Source organism: Belonocnema kinseyi, chromosome 3, assembly GCF_010883055.1.
Source record: "Belonocnema kinseyi isolate 2016_QV_RU_SX_M_011 chromosome 3, B_treatae_v1, whole genome shotgun sequence".
In the NCBI taxonomy this organism is placed as follows: Eukaryota; Metazoa; Arthropoda; class Insecta; order Hymenoptera; family Cynipidae; genus Belonocnema; species Belonocnema kinseyi.
The window spans coordinates 161,838,217-161,859,270 of record NC_046659.1 but is presented as its reverse complement, the minus strand read 5'-3'; the positions used below and the strand labels follow the sequence as shown (position 1 = coordinate 161,859,270).

Here is a 21,054-nt window from a genome sequence, read left to right as displayed (position 1 = left end):
TCAACTTTTTTATTTGATTAATTAACAATTATTCTTTTATTATTTATAGATTTTTTGTATAAAAGTTGTTTCTAACAAAGATAAATCTTGTTGGATGTCAGTCTATTGCACACAAATTTTATTTGTTTATAAAACTCATTAAAACTATTAAATTTCATTAATGTCTTGTTCCTGACTGCAATGAAACAATAATTTGACACATTTTAATAATACAATTTGTGTAAGTAGTGCATTGAAAATCTAAAAATTCAGCAGATGTCAGACAGTCATACTCATAATAATTGTATTGTTCCAAGTCGAATAAGAAATTAATAAAAATTTGTATTGTTCCAATTTTCACATTTCTTATATATAGCTGACTTCAAATTCGATTGGAAATTTTGAAAATTCAAACTTGATAATACAACATGCTTGAAAAAATTTAATTTGTGTATTTGTTAAAACCTGGTTTACGGGGTTTTTTATGGAACTTGTCCAAAAAAAAAACTGATCCGTTGAGACTTATAAGAGACAGCTGATTTTTGTCCGAAAAAAAACTCCCCCCCCCCCCCCCCCCCCCCACCCCTCTATGCGTCACCCTTTGCTGATACGAGTACGCTTCCATTCATGCTCGTGAGCGAAATTTAAAACTTCTGTGGCCTGCCTCTCTTCATGTCGCCAAGGCGACGCCGCCGCCGGCCGGCGATTCTTTTCCGTTTGAACATCGCCCCCAACTTGAGGTGTGCGTGTGCGTGTGTAGAAACTAGAAGGCTCACGTGTGGTTGCCTTCGACCAAAAAATTGGGTCAGGGTTCTCCAAACAAAGCGCGTGCAATTTTTCGAGCTAAATCACTGATTTACGTTCCATTCATTATTGTACCATTCTTATCACACTAAATAATTATCAGTGGGCATGCAGTAGTAAATTATGAAATAAACAAAATTGTCTCGCTAGGCCCGTCGATTCCTAGTCGAAGATCGCAAAGCAACAGACACGCAGTGAGAGAGGGAACATATTTTCAGAAACAAAAATAGTCCTGCTCAGGATTTTTGTCTACCTGACGAGAATCCCTAATTATAATAGAAATTTGAGGAGGAGCGACCCCGCGTTAGGAAATCAGCATATTTAAAATTAGTGACCCTTTTTTTTTATATTTTCAGGAGGTCCATGACAAGAGGCTGAATTCTAGAGTCGATTCGATGGTGGAAGCGGGCTTGGTGAAAGAGTTATTGGATTTCCACGAAAGGTACAATGAAGACCGACTCAAGAACAACGAGTAAGTTTTATTACTGTTTTCGAGTAAATTTCTTACCTACGAGATTTCCATAAATTACACACATTTTATCCTCGGCGAGTAAAAATTCATTTAATACAATCTCAACTTGAAAATCAGTCAAATATTCTATTTCATTGAAATGAGTGATCTTTAATCAAAATGCCCCTATTATCTCAAGCGAAACGAATTTTGACAGTTGTTTTTTTGTTTTAACATAAATATTTTTGCAGAAGAATTACTCTGATAAAATCATGAATGGATTACAGAATACAAGAAGTTGAGTCGTATTTGTTTATTAAAATGATTATGCGTACCAAATTTCTGATGTACAAACTTTGTTCTTTTAACGTCATAAAATGTAAATGACTAATTTTGATGACAATGAAGAATTATTCTTGTTATTAACAAGTTTTTAAACATTTTTATCATCATGCATTTATTAAAATGATCTAGAAAAAATCTTTTCCTCTTCAAATCGCGCCCCCTCGAACTCCCTTGCAACCTGTTCCTTTTTGGGGTTTTCAGATTTTTGACAGATTCAAACAAAAAAAATGGACGGTACTCGCGAACCTATTTTTGCAAAAAAGTTATTTTCCTTCTAATTTTAGCTGTCAATGGACTCTTTCACTTTTGCGTGCTTGAATTTTCGGTTATGGAAGAAAAAACAGTGGATGTATTTTAAATTTTAAAAAAATCATTAACAAAATTAATCTAAAAATAAATTATTTGGCTGTTTCCAAATATTTGAACTTTGTTCTTTGGAACTCTGTCAAAAATAACTTTTGTATGCACTTGGATATCTATAAACTATCTTTATTGCTCTTAACAATGTCATAAATACATTTTTCTCGTCTTATGTATTTTTAAATTAAGAGTTTCCTTTTTTTTCTTCTGGAATTTACTAGCAATTCCTTAAAAATAGCTAATTGCTATCATAGTTTTGCAATTGCAAACAAGACAAGTGAATGATTAATTAATTTCTACGTTTAATTTTTTTTCTTCCGACCTAATCAACTTGTAATAAGTTTTTTCGGTTTTTACACTTTTCATATAGGGTTATAGAAAACTTCTATTTTCAGAGGGTCTAGATTGGACTAGAAATCCTTATATTGAATCCACGTTTAAGATTTATCAATGCTTTTCAATTAATGTTTTGGTTCATTTTTTCTAATAGAGGTTTTTCATATAGACTTAAAAGATTTAATGTATTTGTCCCATAGAATAGTTTCACAAATTGCAGTGCTGGGTGATCAATAAATTATCTCAGCCCAATGATGAAACGTCTCTCGAACCCATAATTATCAACAATATAATTATTATCGTATATTGTTACGAGAATTCTACGGCTGAGAGCTGAAACACGCGACGCGACTCGGTGCAATCTGTATGCAAATTTCCTCATGCCACAGACACAACGGGTGAACTCAACAAAATTCTTCTTTTCTTCAATTAATAAAAGAAACGGCACCGCTGCTTCATCACAGCACGTTTACTCATTTCGCCAAAAATAACTTCAAAATAAAGGAGAAAATCATTTTAAATTAAAGGCGAATTTTCTTGTTCTGAAAACCCATTTTTTGAATCAAAAAATCCTTTCTTTGACTCACCAATAAATATTTTTCTTTGATTGAAACACATTTTCTTTGAATTTGAATTGCATTGTTACAGCAGCCTATAAAAATAAAAGTTTTTAAACTAATTAATGTTGAATACGTTTCTCCATCTGAAAATTAATATTTTATAAGAGAGTACCTTTTAGAATCAGCAAAATTCGTGGAATTGCAAAATTGATAAGATATAGTGTTTGGTAGTCCCATATTTGGACTTCCACGTGTCTTATCGTGCAAATCTGTGAGCTATTCCGATTACAGTCGATATTATACCTACCTATTCTATATTAACCCCGATTAAATTTTTTTCTCAGTAACAAATTTTTCAATTATAATTTCCTGGTTTTAATTCAGCATCTTTTATCTTTACGAAAACGTTGCATTTTATTTCGAATTATTTAATACAATTTGGATGAAAACAAAATTAAAAAAGGGCTGATGTTACTTTAATATAATATTTATGCAATCGCAAATTCACGAACTTTTGCGATTTAAATGGAAGATTATTTATAACATTTCTTTTGCAACTACATGAAAAATCGAATTTCGAATTTCAAAGTCTGAAATTTTGTTATTATCCTTTATTTCGACTCGTCTCAATCAAAGAAAAGTTTCTTTGTGTCAAAGAAATTTCTTTTGATTCAAGTAAACTTCTTTGGTTCAAAGAAATGGGTTTCCTATTTAAAGCAGAATTCGTGTTTAAAATAGTCAAAGAGACGTTTTTTTTCGAATTGAAGTAAGAGAAACATTTTTTTTCTGAGTGTCTCGAGCCGTTGGCTTGAACCGGATGTGGTGTCGTGCGTTGGAATATTAAAGTTACTCTACTGACATTATAATAACGATTATCATGTACCTTTGCCCCTCTGTAGAGACAACTCAATTTCCGGAATGCTTTAAATTCAATCTTGTGCATAAATATTTGCAATGCTCTGTGCGGGTCGCCTATTAATAAAATGGTCTTTATGTCCACCAACTGCTGCCTTTATTCGAAAGTAGTTATCATTTTCAACCATTTCAATCAGCGACTCAATTCTAGCTATTGTAATTCCGACTGAAAAACTGATTCATTATTAGAAATCAACCGATTTATTTTTCCTTGAATTGATTTATTTTCAACTGTTGAATCATTGATACTCATTGACTCATAAGTAGAAATAACTCATTCATAGATGGAACGTAGTCAATGATTGAAATTAATAAAAAAATTATCAGATTTTAATTCAGAGAGTTATTAACAAGACAATATTCTGCTGAAAAATTGAAATCTGTATATTAAAAATGGCTGAAGTATGCTTTTTTTAAATTTGTTCTTTTAAATCCATAAAATATCAGAAGACCAATTTGGGAGAGATTCATAGTTGATTTTGCTGAAGAAAGGAACTTATTTGCTGAAAAATGGATAAATTATGTATTTGTTTATTAAATTATAGTTCATTAACTTCAATTTACTATCGAAAACATATGTATTAGTCTTTCCAACTTTAAATGGCAATATTTTAGTTTACGAAGTATATTTATAATTGATATGAAAAACGTATTTTTCGTATCGCTTTAACAAGTGATACGATTATCTCAACTATATCCTATAATATCATTTATTAATCGTTCTTTGCCTCAAGATGAAGATTTCATGAACTTTCGTTTACAGAAAAAAAACTTGTGGTTGATTTTAAACCAATCAATTCAAATTATTACATTTTTCAAATACATAAAATTTTTAAATCCAGAGAAAAAGTGGTGCCAACAATTTTTAAAATGCGATCACATTTTGAATTTTCATCCAGAATTGCTGGTTAACGAACTCGTACTTTCTTCTAGGGTCTAAAAAAAGTGTGGCAAAGATCGATTTGATTCGTTCATTTTTTCCAGAGTTATCGTGTTTGCGGATGGACAGACAGACAGGAGCCATCGTAAAACTTGATTTTCGGATTTGGGGGGTCTCGAAACGTGGAGATCCGTTAAAAATTGTATGGTATCCAATTTCAGACAATTCTAATGTGTACTTTCTCAATCATAAATTATGAGAATGTAAAAATCACTCATTTATAAAATTGATGATATTTCAAAACATTCGTTGTAAAATATTTAAATAAAAAAAGGGTTCTATGGACAAATGGAACTTAAAATTTTGTTGGCCTCCATTGAAAGAACTCTCAAGAATATTCATAAGCATTTGAGCAAGTCCTGCATGATCTTCATCAAGTGAAATTTATAAATAAACATATAGTAAAATGTAAATCTTTTAAGAATTTTAATTTTGACATTATTCGCTTAGAATAACTGAATTTTAAAATATATTGTCGTTGGTCACTTATTTCAATTTATACATTGTGATTTAATATTTTTATCTACTTTATTAATCCAATTGCGGTAAATGATCTTTATAGAAAATCTCGGATGCGTCACTTGATAAAAAGAAAATTGGGTCAAGTACATTTTGCATTCTTCCTCGTTTTCTTATCGATAGAAGAAGATTAATTTCATAATACTGTCGACTTTATAAATTATTTATCGTCATCTGATATAGCGAAATCGCTAATTTTATTTTTGGATGAATGCATTCCACACGACCAGCACAAATTTTTTAAAGCCCCGTGATGAATTATATTATAAATTTAAAAAATTACAACATCAAAACGGCATTGTTAAGAAAATTATTTCTAATCAACTTTAATGACAACTTGAGCATACAAATCATGCAAAATATTGGTTTATGCTCTAATTTTATTCTTATAAAGTTTTATAAAAAAAAATACATTTTCATACTTCTTTTATGATCCTTTAAAATCTTTTTAATGCTTCATGCCCATTGACATTGTTCAAATTCATGTTTTGAAGTACCTTAAAATCCCTTGAGATCTTCAAAATCACTAGGAATCGTTTGAAATTTCATTCTTTACAATTTAGATGTCTAGAAATCATTTGAAACTCCTTGAATATAAATCAAATTAAACTTTAAATTAAAGTTCTCTAAAAAACATTTAAGATCCCTATAAATCTTTTAAACCGGTTAGAATTTAGTTTAATTTATTTTCCAAAAAGCGTTAAAAACTCTGAAAACTTTGATATGGCTGACTATAAATCTGTGGAATCGCTAGAAATTCCCTAATATTTCATTTCCTTCCACTTATTTAACAAATTTATTTTAAAATCTTTTGAATTTCTTGGAAACCATATAAAATTCGTTTGAAGTCGCTTGAAATCTTTTGGAATCTTGGATAATCCCTTGAAAACTTTCCTTTGCAAATTCTGAAGATTCGTTCAAAAATGAATAAGTTATTCGAGAATCCCTTGATTATTTAAATAAAATTTAAGTTATTCATCAAAGCTCTCTAGAACTTCCTTGAAATGTAATTTATTTTTCAAAGTTCTCTTGAAATCCCTTCAATATAAATTTAGTTGAACTTGTGGTTTCTCTATTTTTCGCACCAATTCTTTCAATATTTTAACATATTTATCTTACAATGACTCCCTATGATGTTTTTTATAAAGTAATGAAAAAAATTATAAAAAAATGATTGTAGGAAAATCATTATAGACCTGTAATGAATTTCTAATAATATTTCCTTGCAAGGAGGGATTGTATGGGATTGCACGAAATTGCATAAGATTGCATAATAAGTTTTATCAGCACTTACGGTACTTATAAAATGGAAAATATTTTTTCCGCGAAAAAAGAATAAAGATTTTATATTTGTTAAAGTTTATCATTTATAACAAAGATGAACGTTGCGTCTTACTAATTTTTTAGATTTTAAGAAGTCTGCGAAACTTTCGATAGATGTTAACAATTTTCGAGAGTTGAATTCGCCTGAAAAGCTAGCTACTTTGATGCATGGAAAAAAAAATTTTTTCGTGAAAAGAGTATGTAAATTGTTTATTTGATCATTTCTAGAATTTGTAACAGAATTGTGCAAAAACAAATGATTTTTTATTTGTATACGCTTCGCTTGTTATTTGAATTGACTTCAAATATATATAAGAATCAAGAGCTATTAAAAAATTATTTTACGGGAAAAATTTTTAACTGTTTAATTATGAAGTTTTGTTAAATGTGATAAAATATCTGATGATCTAGATTCGAATTTGGTATCTGTTTAGAAAGTTCATTGACACTCTCATTTTTCGCATTTAATTTCATAAAGTACAGTTGCAAATCGACAAGTTTTATCGCTTCTGGAGGACCACTTGAAGATTATTTTTTGTTAGAATTGCAAATATCTTCTCTAATTATGCAATCAGGCTCCTTAGCAACAGTTTTAAAAGTAAAAAATTTAGTAAAGCAAAATAAAAAAGTTTTCTTATCAGCCTTAACACACACGAAAATTATCAGTCACACAATGTACAAACGCACAAAATAATCATTTCAAGTTTATTCAATTCTGCACCGTCATTTCAGTATTATTTATTTAGTTATATTGTGAATTTTAATTAGTCAAAAGTGACTGATTCGTCGACTGAGAATGAAGTTAAAACTGACTTTTCAAAATAGTCAATCTCACTCTCTGATTAAATAAATATTACAGATTAGATAAATCATTAGCTAAATCTGTAATTCTCGCTGATAAAATCATTCATTTTAAATTATGTAATCAGTTTTTTCACTAATTAAGTCAGTCACGTTGAATTATCTATGCGGTAACCTCGATCCGTCCTTTAAGGTTCATTTCGAATCTTTATTAAAATCTATCAATATTGAGTGATTCATAATTGTGTTAAATTGCCTGCTTTGCCAGTAAAAATGAACATTTTTTAGTTTGCTAATTTCTCTGTCGTGTCTTTCAGAGCACCAGATTACACAAAAGGAATTTTTCAGAGCATCGGCTTCAAGGAGTTTCACAACTACTTGATACTACCCGAAGACGAACGGAGCAGCGAAAAGGTACAATAGGGACTAATTTTTGAAGAAAAAATGTAATTATTTTTTTTATTTAATAACATAAATGGAAACGGTTCTTTTTACATTTGAAGAAGTTTCTTTTATGAGATTCTTGCATTCATTCCAAGATTTCTAGAATGTGTGAAGCAATTATCCAATAAAGTTTTCTAGTAGCATGGCAGACAAAGACAGTTTTTATACTGATTTTATCAAAGTATAGAATAACTTTGTTTATAAACAAATTCTTTCTCCTAGCACATTTCAATGAAAATAAAATATTATCATTGATAATAATAATTGGTTTAAATAAATCTTGATTATTTTATGCACATAATATTTAAACAAAAAATTCTACTTTCCACCTAAAATGTAATAGTCAATTATTTAGCATTGACTCCTTGATATTCATCGATAAGGATTGATGATTTTTTAACTCTCAAACGGTGCACTGGTGCGAATTTGCACCGGAAGTTTTTTCATTTTGTTGGCATTTACGCAAACACAGCTACAGTGGATTATCCCCACATATATTAAATATATGTGTTAAATATGTGTGATATATGCTACTTGTTCATTATATGTTCAATATATTAAATATTTAATATTAACGTTGCAAACAAACTAATTCGCACCAGTGTACCGTTTACGTAGGCCGGTTTGGAGTGTTCCGTTTGAGGGTTAAATAATATTAATAATTGCTATAGTTTGCTGTTTGTATTTGCATTTGTAAACTAAGAGTTTCCTTTGTTTCTTCTGGAATTTACGAGGAATTCCTTAGTAATGAATAATTTTTAACCTTAAAAGTGTCAACCTTTTTTTTAACAAACCTCATTGACAAATGCATCGTTTGGATTTTTACAGACTTACAGTTACAGTTATGCATACATACTTATAGTTTGCAGTAATAGAGACTTCCTGTAAATTTAAACTTTGTTCTTTTAATGCAATTAACTACCAATAATTATTTCTTAAACTTTTATCTGATACTTGAACCCAGGTGGAAAAATTATATATAGTTTATATATAGTGTGAAGCATTATATGTAATATTCATTTGTTTTACACAAAAAATGTATAAAACAAATGAATATTATATATAAAACTTGATGCTATGTATAAACTATACATAATATTTCCGCCTGGAAATAACAATCAATCGGATATTACTATTGGTATTAACAGTGTCATTAACATTATAAATTCTACAAAAAAGCGGGAATTTATTTTTTAGCCCTTTAACTGTACACTGGTGCGAATTCGCACTCATTTTTTTTACATTTACCCGAACACAGCTGCAGTGGATTATCTCCAGATATGTTAAATATGTGTGATATATGCTAGCTTTTTATTATATGTCCAATGTACCGTTTTAATTATATTATTATTATTATTATTATATTATAATCACATGCATAAAAAATTAATGAGAGAATTTAAAAAAGATAATGGTACTAAATGAACAATTATCAATAATTCATGTTTTTTCAGTTTAAATTTGAAAATTGTGATAATTTCAGGGTCAGAAGATGCTACAAGAGAGCATAGCAGAGTTGAAATTAGTTACGAGAAGATACGCAAGGAAACAAAAAAAGTGGATAATGAACCGAATGATACGTCGTACTGATAGACAAGTTTGTAACAGTCATTTAGTACATTTAATCATTTTTTGTGGGAGGCGGCAACTTTTCTTCTCTTTTCTGAGAGCAATCAGATGGAACTGTTGCTGCAATTTTTCCATTTTTCCTGCATATTTGATGCAATGCATGAATGTACTCTCCCAAGCAATGTTTCCTGAGAATATTAAAAGACAACATTTTGCGGAAAATTTGTACAGTTGAGAAACAGGCTTTGCAAAGAGTACGGGGAACAGGAAATTTTTTCAATAAAAATTGGTCAATTTAATTACTCTGTAATATGTAAGTAAGTAGATATCAGAGAGCAGATTGTGCGAACTTTGTATGGCGTATCTTGTTTACTTCTATATATATATACACACACACACAGCCAGTAGATAATAATTAATGAATCATTTGACAGGTGCCTTCCGTGTACTCTTTGAATTGTACACACATCGACAAATGGAAAAGTGATGTACTAGAGCCGGCGATAGAAATCGTTTCATCTTTACTTAAGGGCGAGAAGCCCAAACAGCACATGCCATTGAACGAGCAAGTCAAGAACCGGAAAGTGGCAGACAGTAGTAACGAAGAAAGTCACTTTTGCCAAGTCAGTTTTCCTCAGTTGCATATCTTCTAAAATTACTCTTGTCATATCACTATCACTATCATTTTCATTTGATTTTATCCCAATTTCTTTTATTTTCTCTACATGTCCTCCTGTTTTTTAGATTTGCGAGAGAATTTTCATCGGCGAGTTACAATGGAAGGTTCACCTGCGAAGTATCAAACACAAGAAAGTGGAGAAAAGGAAGCGATTGGCGGCTAATAAAGAGGCCACTACAAAAAAGGAAAAGCTTGAAAAAGCTCCGGGGTCTGTCTAGAATTTTCTAGTCAAACTTCATCTTCTTATTGTTGTTGCATTTATTCAGTTAACTAATTGACGGCACTGCCATAGTTTTAAAAACGAGACAGACTTCAAGTTTGTAGTCATATGATGTATACTTATCATTATCATTAATTTTTAAGGTTGAGTGAAACCTTAAATGAAGTAAAAAGAAACTGTTTAGCTTCTGGAGATTTTTTAGATTATAAGCGTTCGAGAGTCGACTGCGGAATGCCGGTAAAGACTGAAATTTTCAAAAGTCGCTAAAGTAGTTGACTACATTTTAACAATATTTTTAATAGGTATATCAGTATTTTGTGTGAAAATTGCGAAAGAAAGATGTGAAATTTTTCTACCTTGTATTTTTTAAATACTCATATATTGAGCCTGTTATAAATACCTGATTTTATCATATGTTGACAAATAAAATACTGAATAAAGTCTAAAGTCTTATCAATATTTATTTATATAAACGTATAAAACTCATGCAAACATCCATTCTTTCATGCAGCATACCAAAGTCTAACATACAAAATAATAGATTCGCGCACTTTTTAAATGCGCGATAACGCAATGAAACTTTAAACGATAAAAAGTAAAATGCTTTCAATTAAAACTTGGACTGAAAAGTGAAATAATTATTTGAAATATTAAAGTGACCTATATTTAGGTCTATCGAAAAGTGTTTAAAACATATATTTGAAATTGCTCCATGACGTGTTGTCTTTTGAAATCTTTTTTAGAGACGAGACATGTAATTTGTGTCTTGCGTACGTATTTTCTTTCGTAATTACTGTATTTCTATGACATACGTCATACAAAGAGCTGTTGCACTGTTACTAAAGTTGTTATCGTGAAAACTAGTAGGCTTGGAATTTTTAAGCTTGCACCATTGCAAAGATCCCCTTTGCAAAAACATATAAAAACTTTTTTGTAATCCATCGTTGTGTGCGCACATCTCTCTTCTCCATCATCTGGACCTCTTTGCAGACACGTTCGTTCCGTTGCCGCGTCGTGTTCTAAAATCATTCAAACAACAGTTAATCATTTTAAATTTTATTTCGCATCAACTTTTATTTCATTTTAAGGTAAGTGTTCCATTTTGGAAGAGTAAAAAAGGTTTATAGTAATTTCATTACGCAATCGTGTTCTTTAAACGCTATATAGTCACGCGTGTCGCCATCTGTGGCCGTTTGAGCACAACATTACTCTCGGTTTGTTAGTTCGGGACTTGACAGGCTGCGTAGTCTTTTTCGTGTCAAGAGTGCTCCAAAAATGTTGTGGCGCGAATGTTTGATTGAAAAGTAAGTAATAATTATAAGTTTTTCGAATGTGTGCTTCAATATAACTGAAAGCTAATGGATAATTCGGATATTTCCTTCCGCCTTAATACGGACGGGACGGGAAAAAACGGTTGGAGGAATTTGTGCGAGTGTTTACAAACAACACGGTTACATAACAATCAGGCGTTTTTTTTAATGGCAAGCACACTATTTCAATTCTGAAAGCTTTCTCTTGTTATGGCGCCTATTTTTTATGCACTTGTATTGAATAATTGAGAAAAATGTGCAGGAACCGATTACATTTATTTTACCTATTATAAGAATAGAGTATGAATGAAATAGAAAGGTAAAAATATAGGTATATTTTCAAGAAATTTAGGGTTTATAGAATTTAACAGTAATTTAATTTTTGATTTTCCAAAGTAGAATTTCCAAATTTTGTGGGGTCTGATTTCTACGGTTCATAAATAAAATATATTTGTCGGGATATTTATAAAATCCAATGTGCGTACCTACTTGAGTCACTTTGATACTACCATATATTTTTTAAATTGTATGGAATTTTCATGTATTATAAGTGAATAATAAATCAGTCAGTGATAAGAATCATAATCTCATATGATCATCACACAGTCGATTTTATAATGGGAATATTGCATCAAATGAGATAAAAAGATATTTGGATTCTTTAGTAACTCATTATTTTATTCCAACAAGGAACAATTTTTTATTGAATAAGAAACATGTTTTTTTTTCTTTATAAAGTTTGAATATTACTCCCGCTCGCGGCATTTTCCGCCAAAAGCATAGATTGGCTATATCTTTGTGGCGTAATTCTTCGCGGGACAATTCGAACTATCTAATTGATGAAAAATATAAAATAAAGTAAAAATGGTTTCGAAACATAAATTTAAAAGTTTAAATGTCTCTAAATGGCTTTCATGTATTATTAATAAATAATAATGAATAATAAATACGAAGAAAAGAATTGAAATAGTCTGCGCAAAGGTCTTCTGCCCATTGCCGACGTGTTTGTATGTTTTGTCGTAATGAAATACAAATTTTATTCGAATCTTTATCCTCCCTAGAATCATATACAGCTCCAAAACACTTCTTAGCTACTAATCTACCTTCTTTAGGGAATTCGCTTATTTCAAAATTCATTGGTCAATATTTCGAAAAGTAAAATGGTCTCATTGGTGCTCAGTTGTATACCTTAGTGATGTCACATCTGTTCAAATGTGACTAAATAGACGTAAATTAAAAAAAAATGAAGTATTAAAAACCTAAAAAAAATGTTCTTTTCTCCATAATTTTATTCACTTCTTCAAGTTTCTGAAAATATGTTTATCTCATTTCATGCAACATCCTAATTTACGCTTGCGACATTCATGTATCTTTATTTGAATATATAATGCATGTGTATAAAAATTTATACAATTCGGAAACTCTTTAGCACTGACAATTTTCTTTTCGGGTCTCAATTTTTAAAATTTTGCAAATTTAAGTTTTTCTATGCTAAAAAAAATTATTTACAGAGATCCTAGACTTTTTTTTTATTTCCAGGTATAGATATAGATTTTACATACTTTGAAATATTTCAAGAAATTCTGAAAGAAATCGAAATATTTAAAGGATTCTTGTATATGCAATTGAAATATATTTTAAACGATTGCAACATTGTTTACAAGATTTGAAGAAATTTCAAATATTCTACTGATATGAAACAAAATCCAAAAATTTCAGACGATTATTGTACGAATATTTCAAAGAATTGATCAACATTTTAAGCTATTAAAAAAAATTAACAAATCTTTTAAAGATTTCAAAGATTTTGCACATTTTTTAAAGATTCTAAAAGTTTCACACATATGGAAAGAACTTACATAGATTTTACTAACTTGAATAGATTTAAAAAAATTTATAAACATTTCAAACCATTCAAAGGACTACACAAAAATTTAAAAGGATTTCATTTGTTTAAATTAATACAATAAACTTCACAGATATTCACCAATTTTAGTTCAAATTGAATGTGTCATTTTCGAGTTATACTGAAAAATATGAATTGATTTCTTGATTTTCTTTTTGTTTCACCTTGGAACCGTTTTTCGTAAGTATATCGAAAATTTTGTTTGAGATTTTGATAAATATTTTTGGACACGTAGAGAACATTTAAAAGTTTCATTTAGAAATGCAAAAATATAATAATGGATGCGTGTTGCGAAATAAGGCGAATTTGGTGAGAAAAGGCATTTTTGGATCCAGAAACAGGTGCCCGAACACTTTGAAATGGTTTTTGGGCTGACAAAAGTTCGAAATAAAGTTTTAGCGGTTCTATCTACATTCGGAAGTTATTAAAATACATTCGAGCTGGAAAAGGAAATCCCAGAACTTATTAAAGTACTTTGAAGCTGGAAACGGGTCAGCAGATGTACCCGGGACTTATTAAAGTACTTTGAAACTGAAAACGGGTTTTTTGGGCTGGCAAAAGTTGGAAATAAAGTTCTAGTGGTTCTATCTGCATTGGGATGTTATTAAAGTACATTGGAGCTGGAAAAAGCAATCCCGGAATTTACTAAAGTACTTTGAAACTGGAAACGGGCCAGCACATGTACCCGGAACTTATTTGAGTACTTTGAAACTGAAAATGGGTTTTTTGTGCTGGAAAAAGCTGGAAAGGGGGTTCTACACGTAGGGGTTGCGAAGTTACATTGAGAACTTATTAAATTTGACCTGGAAACGGGGATCCCGGCAGTTGTTAAAATACTTTGGATGAGTTTGAAATGGGTTCCATATATACAATACATTTTGCAGCTCGGGAAAGTTGGAATATTTATCTTGGAGGTCTTTTACATTTGTTAAAAACCTCAGTGTTTTGTCTACAATGGATAGTTTAACTCCAAAAAAATTCCCTTGAAGATATTTAGCAGATGAATATGTAGTTTATAGGAATCCGATTAGGATGAGTGAAGTGAGGCTTAATGGTATAAAGAAAAATAAAGAATATTATAAATTTTACAAAAATTCCAGTGCCTGGAATGTTTTTTTTCGTGATTTTTCAGTTGTCCCTTAATTTGAATTTACTTCTACTAAATTTTTTTTATTTATATTAATATTATGTATGTACGTACCATTATTGATGCTGCGACCCTGAATAATTTTAGCACACCATCCTGACGCACATGGATCTGCAGTCACTCCTTTTTCGTTTCCGAGCAGTGTCGCATTGAAATTAAATCCGTCCTTACAGGAACCTAATTCGCCTCTTGATCTACACACAAAACACCTTCGCAGGAAACCTAAATTTAATATAATGAGTACAACTAAATTAGTAATTATGACAAAATTCCGCTTCTAATTCGGCTTTTTTATGGGTACTTTTTAACACGCATAATTTCATTATAGAAATTCCAAATTCGCCCTCAAAATTGGAATAATTTTAAAAATTATTCCTAAATATAGTATTTGGACGCTCATCATGCATGTATATTTGAGCTTTTAATTAATGATTAACTACTGTAGGTTCAATAACTACTGCTGGAGGATGTTCTTCCCTACTATATACATTTTAATTTCAAATTATTCTCAAATATAATATTAAGGAAACGCCTTCATCAAAATTAAATAAAAATATGAAATGTAGTGTCAATACCTATAATACTATGTATTCTAAAAATGTAAGATGTCTTTAAAGTGTTAAAATTTTTTTAAATTATTATCAAATATAGCAGTGAGGAAATAAAATACAAAACATAAATGGAAAACAAAATACTCTTCTTCACCATTCTGTAGATTATAAATCCACAGTAGATAAATATATGTAAACTAGTCAAATTAATTCTAACAATAGTTGAAAAAATACTACAAGTTCTAGTAGGTATATATAGCGAAGACGCCTATTGACAAAAATCTAATTTGTATGTCAGGATGATTTTGTGTACAGATATATCAAATGTGAAGTAGGCGGCCCACTTTACCATAGAAGAAAGTGAACGCTTTCAGTGTACACGTACATTACTTACCATTCACTCCAAGAGGAATTTCAAGAGCCAGACACAGCAAAGTTAATGAAAGGGAAAAGTTCGTTGAATTCATGGTTGGATTTTCGGCAATAAAAAATGTCCACTGTCAAAACAAAACAATATTTTTATCCATACAGATGATCTCAAAGCACAGCCATTTTGGATCGCGTTGTTGGAGGAACTGAAAAGAACCGGACGACGAACCGTCGAGGGCCTCCTTTCACTTCTTTCCACCGCTTTGCCAAGAAGCAAGAACCTTACCTCACTTAATCAGAAGGTCTCTTGCCCATAAACATATATAAATATAGTCTCGTATTTAACCAACTGTGACACACAACATTATTGAACTCCTTCAAAAATTACGAAATTCCTGAACCCTCTCATCATCATCATCATCATCATCATCATCATCATCATGATTTTTCATCAGATTCTGCATTTTTATTTTGTAAATGCGAAAGTTTTCTTTTACAGTGTATAGATTAAGATAAAATACTAGTGCTATAATTATAGTTATTCATTTAGCATCATTTATTCAACAATTATTGTTCTTATGAAAATACCATTCACTTCACAACATTCATAAACTGTAGATCAAATAATATTATGTAGACATTCATTGTATCGAGTTGAAAATAATGCGTTTTTTGGAATCCTTTTCCTCCTTGATCATCTTGCCTAGTCATTGTTGTAAGTAGCTATTTCCTTATAATCTGTAATTTTGAATTTGTCTCTTTGTCGAAAAACAACAACTAAGCCACCGCAATAAAAAAATGATGCAATGAGTAGAATGATCCCCAAATATCCCAAGTGACGCAGAAAAGCTGCAAAAAGATTTAAATTTCATGATTTTCCCGCCTCGACAATTTAGAAACTTTTATTTTTATTAGGTAATAATACCGACGATACCAAATCCATTCTACGAAATTCCATTTTTTTAATTTTATTTTATTTCTCTAAATATATATAATTATACATATTTTTTCTAAATTTTAATCCCAAATAACATTTTACCTTGAGTAAAAAATCGTAATTTGGGGTACACAACAATTTTTACTTGCATCATTCGCACATTGTTAACATAGCAAGTATAATTTCCCTGTTCGTATTCTGAAACGTCTATAAATTTTCCAACATTATTTCGAGGATGTGTATTTATCGTTTACATTAATAAATAATTTATTAGTTTGTGATTATATATGTGTAAGTTGGTACTGGATGGGATGTATAAAATTGCACTTACCGATAAGATTAAGGGTAGAAAAAGTATCAACCAAAACTCTCGGTTCGGGATCTTTTTTCCGAAATGATCGACCTTTTCCTTTTTCCAAAAGAAGAGCATTTTTTCTCCATACCACTTCAGTTTCTAAGCTCGACCTAATAAACTTCAAAGTTAGTGATTTAAAAAATTGCAATATAATTTTTATGAAAATCGAATTTTATTTTGGCTTACATGTTATACTCAGGGCATGATATAGTAAGATGAGCTCCTTTAGCCAAAACATATTTTCTTTTGTATTTAAATTTATGTCCTTTGGCCTTTTTTACTTTTTTGCATCCGTTGCATTTCTCTTCCAAAATAAATTCTGGCAAATACCTTGTAGCATTAATAATTTCAGTATAGTTTTCCAGGATGATGGCTCTAGTGTAGGATCATTATTCTAGTAAATTATTTCATCAAATATGTTATTAAAAAAATATATATATATACTTTAAAAAATAGATATTATTTATATAAAAATCGAAAACCTGCAAGGTAGCAATGGAAATTTGAGGAAGAAATTTACAATACTCGAATTATCCACTTTTCCAGTAGATGCAGTCTGTGCATAAAAGAAGTGATATGTTTATTCGACTAAATTGTAATAAAACTGTTTTAATTAGACAAAATTTGAAATACAAAAATTCTAATGAGTAATGCATGCGAAGTTGAGATTTATCTATACTTTACTTTGTTTATATTTATTTTTATTCTGCAAAATCCTCGTCTAGTTCTAAAGCCTTTTCCAAATTTGCATCTTTCGCGACAAGGACTCCATGGACCCCACTCTGATATTAATTCTAGTGCAATTCCAGCTTCCCTAATTAAAGCCATTTCCAATATTCTCGACATCTATTTTTTTTAATTTCTCGATAAATCTTACCTTCACAATTCCTGGCGGACCGAAGGAACCGAGAGGAGCCTCTACAAAGTACCCTAAAGACCCCACCCTGGCGGATCGAAGGAACCGAATGGAGCCTCTACAAAGTACCCGTAAGGACCCCATTCAGATCCTTTTTGAAAAACTCAAAAAAAAAACGGCAAAACCAACTTTTAAATTGTTGAAATTCGGATTCGACGTTAAAATTTCTATTAGAAACTCGTGGAGTAATCGCAATACTTTTTCTTGCAGCATTAAAAACTTTAATGAAATACCTGTCGTTTACATGGGCCGAAGGCGGCTTCAAGTGCATCTTCTTTTAGTAGCAGTCAATAAGCGTTCCGTCGGTAACTTTAAGAATTTTGTCTGGATGCTAGCGCCACGCAGTGGAAACCTCAAATAACAACGCTGCGATGCAAGTGAGATAATTTTATTTTTAAACTTCGCGCGCAACATATTACTTGAGCTATTATGGACGCGCTTGAAGTCACCTTCAGTAGAAATTAATGACATTTTTCAAAATTTTTAACACTACAAGAAAAAGTATTGCGATTACTCCGTGAGTTTCTAATGGAAATTTTAACGTAGAATCCGAATTTTAACAATTTAAAAGTCGAGCTTACTGTTTATTTTTATTGTTTTAAGAAGGAACCTAATGGGGACACAATGGGGTCTTTACGGGTACTTTGTAAAGGCTCCTTTCGTTTCGCCAGGGCACTGAGTCCCCCTTTGGTTCTTTCTTTAAAAAACTCAAAAAAGCAGCAAGATCAACTTTTAAATTGTTGAAGTTCGGATTCTACGTTGAAATTTGCATTAGAAACTTACGGAGTAATCGCAAAACTTTTTTTCGCAGCGTTAAAAGTTTGTTTAAACGTCATTAACTTCTGCTGAAGGTGTTTTCAAGCGCGTTCATAATAGCTCAAGTAATATGTTGCGCGCGAAGTTTAAAAATAAAATTATCTCACTTGCATCGCAGCGTTGTTATTTGAGGTTTCCACTGCGTGGCGCTAGCATCCAGACAATATTCTTAAAGTTACCGACAAAACGCTTAGTAACTGCTACTAAAAGAAGATGCAGCTGAAGCCGCCTTCGGCCCATGTAAATGACAAGTATTTCATTATTTAAAGTTTTTAATGCTGTAAGAAAAAGTATTGCGATTACTCCATGAGTTTCTAATGGAAATTTTAACGTGGAATCCGAATTTCAACTATTTAAAAGTTGATCTTGCTGTTTTTTTTTAGTTTTTTAAAAAGGAAGCGAATGGGGACCCAATGGGGTCTTTACGGGTACTTTATAGAAGCTGCTTTTATTTTCTTTGGTCCGCCAGGGTTAATATAGTCAACAAATAGAAAAAAATCACCAACAGCAAAGCGCATCGTAACAGGAGCTAACTGGGTGTCATGATAAGTTTGCCAATCTGATAAATTTCCTCTTTCCTCGGTTATTTCAATCATTTTATTGAAAACAGCTAGAAAATATCAATTTGTTTAACTAAATACCTAATTATTAAACAAATATGCGCGATTATAATTTTAAAAACATATTGAAATGAAAAATATAGATATTTGCGGTTTCAGTAGTACGTTCTAGTCTGTAATTAAATTTATTTTCAGAATTCAGGCCTTCTTTTCCACGGCATCGATAAATTCCCGCGTCTTCTAGGTTCAAGTTTTTAATTACAAGAGAAAATTTTGGTGTCACATGAATTTTGCTGAATGAAATATTATTATCCATTCCTAAATCTACTTCTTTTTCAGGTAAATATTGATAACGATCTTGATAATACCATATTTTTGGTTGATAATTGTATTTCTTCTTGCTATATATAAATAAAAACTTGATAAATAATTTTATTTTTTATTCAATCATCCTGATATGAACGCTTTAGTATAATCATTATTATTTAGAGCCTGGAGCTCATTTATTACCAGAAATGACATTCCAATAAAATTGTCGAATTCAATTCACCATCCACCAATAAGTATTCATCAATTTCTTCTGAGGCTATCAATCTGTCTTTAGTCCAACAATATCTATACATTTTTGGCCTTACGTCCATCGAATTAGCGTAATTGATATTTATCAATAAAATTGCCAATAACCAGAACACAAATGTTAATAATAATGGTAGTAAGCAAAGATTATTTTTTGTAGACCTGCAAAAATACTAAAAACAATTAATTTTCTAAAATTTTGATTAAAAAAAAATTTTAGCAAGTACACTTTATAATGAGACAAACAAAAAACGATCTTTCGTTCAAGAGGAAAATTTAGACTGCTCATTTTTATTTTAAATCATATATATATATATATATATACTAAAATACTAAAAATCCTATTGGATTCATGGGATGAAAGAGGGCAGAGAGAGGGTACCATTTCATTGGGATAAAATTTTTGATACGGAATAATTTTTTGTGTCGATTACATATCTATGTCATTATTAGGCTTATGGCCAGGGAGACACATGGAAACAAACCCAATAATAACGCAGAAATTAACTCTATTTGAAGAATCGAAATTTAAGAAAAATATATGAAATTGTTTTAAATTTAAAATTTTCTAATTCAAAATATTTCAGATAGTTAATGTCTTAAAACAAGGAAATTATTTTAAATAGAAGGAAAAGAAATTGAACTTTTATTATTTCTAAATAAAAGCGTTTAATATTGGACAATTTTAAACTCAAAATACTTTTAAATAAAAAGATTCAAAACCTTCTAACTAAAAGTTATTAATTTGGACAATTTCGTTCGGAAGAAGTTGAAATTGTATCATTTCTAATCCAAACCGTTTAAAGTTGAACAATTTAATTTTAAATTCAAGAATCTTGAACTAAATGATTTCAGTTTAAACGTCAAAAGAGCACAATTTCTAAACTTTAAAAATTGAATATATTCTGATTATAATTCTCAAAAATAAATCACTTAAACATCAGAGAAGTGAAAAATGTATTATTTGTAATTAAAAACAGTTATAATCTAAATTTCTATTAAGGGCATGTGACACAGCCAATTACCTATATTATCGACCTCACTTTATCAGCTCACTGAATATTTTTCTGAACCTAAGAACTTTTTTTGTAAATAAAATATTGAGCTGAAACTTTGGAAAATGTATTAGAGTACAACAAAGTACGTTTAGGTACTGCCTTTTGGTAGGAACTTTACAGAAAATTATTTCATCTTTTTTCTGAACCTCGACATTTTTTGAACGTTCGAACTTCTTTTATACATAAAAGATCGGTCTCAAACTTTGAGAAATGCAAAAACCGAAAGAAAACTATATTAAAGTACAAAGCTCAATAATAAAAGATGTAAAAAAAAAATTTCAACAATCAATTCCAACGGCATCAGCCGG

General features: G+C 30.4%; 3 protein-coding genes across 3 annotated transcripts in view; 1 reads left to right on the top strand and 2 right to left on the bottom strand.

Moving 5' to 3' along the window:
- LOC117169390 (tRNA dimethylallyltransferase) overlaps positions 1-10,690 on the top strand; it is a 170,368-nt gene extending 159,678 nt beyond the window's left edge. The window contains exons 5-9 of the mRNA XM_033355751.1: positions 1,140-1,255; positions 7,651-7,747; positions 9,261-9,374; positions 9,781-9,969; positions 10,091-10,690. Coding sequence (XP_033211642.1) covers positions 1,140-1,255; positions 7,651-7,747; positions 9,261-9,374; positions 9,781-9,969; positions 10,091-10,243 — 669 coding nt within the window. The 3' untranslated portion in view covers positions 10,244-10,690. The remainder of the gene's footprint in view (positions 1-1,139; positions 1,256-7,650; positions 7,748-9,260; positions 9,375-9,780; positions 9,970-10,090) is intronic.
- Positions 10,655-15,762, bottom strand: LOC117169391. The gene is made up of 3 exons (XM_033355752.1): positions 15,554-15,762; positions 14,663-14,830; positions 10,655-11,264 (listed from the first exon to the last, which is right to left on the bottom strand). The coding sequence occupies exons 1-3, from the start codon at positions 15,624-15,626 to the stop codon at positions 11,059-11,061; spliced, it is 447 nt and encodes a 148-aa protein (XP_033211643.1). The 5' UTR covers positions 15,627-15,762; the 3' UTR covers positions 10,655-11,058.
- A 376-nt stretch (positions 15,763-16,138) lies between these two features.
- The window catches only part of LOC117168978, a 10,947-nt gene continuing 6,031 nt past the window's right edge, over positions 16,139-21,054 (bottom strand). Inside the window, exons 2-10 of the mRNA XM_033354994.1 lie at positions 19,623-19,850; positions 19,278-19,513; positions 19,059-19,162; positions 17,505-17,666; positions 17,303-17,376; positions 17,007-17,195; positions 16,797-16,930; positions 16,568-16,672; positions 16,139-16,377 (exon numbers count right to left, since the gene is read on the bottom strand). Coding sequence (XP_033210885.1) covers positions 16,232-16,377; positions 16,568-16,672; positions 16,797-16,930; positions 17,007-17,195; positions 17,303-17,376; positions 17,505-17,666; positions 19,059-19,162; positions 19,278-19,513; positions 19,623-19,850 — 1,378 coding nt within the window. The 3' untranslated portion in view covers positions 16,139-16,231. The remainder of the gene's footprint in view (positions 16,378-16,567; positions 16,673-16,796; positions 16,931-17,006; positions 17,196-17,302; positions 17,377-17,504; positions 17,667-19,058; positions 19,163-19,277; positions 19,514-19,622; positions 19,851-21,054) is intronic.

What these genes read in the sequence shown, in the direction of transcription:
- LOC117169391 (XM_033355752.1), bottom strand. Translation starts at nt 15,626, where the DNA reads ATGAATTCAACGAACTTTTCCCTTTCATTAACTTTGCTGTGTCTGGCT. An exon ending in AATTCCTCTTGGAGTGAATG is followed by an intron (nt 14,831 to 15,553) that starts GTAAGTAATGTA and finishes TATTAAATTTAG; the next exon opens with GTTTCCTGCGAAGGTGTTTT. An exon ending in GGGTCGCAGCATCAATAATG is followed by an intron (nt 11,265 to 14,662) that starts GTACGTACATAC and finishes GAATGATTTTAG; the next exon opens with AACACGACGCGGCAACGGAA.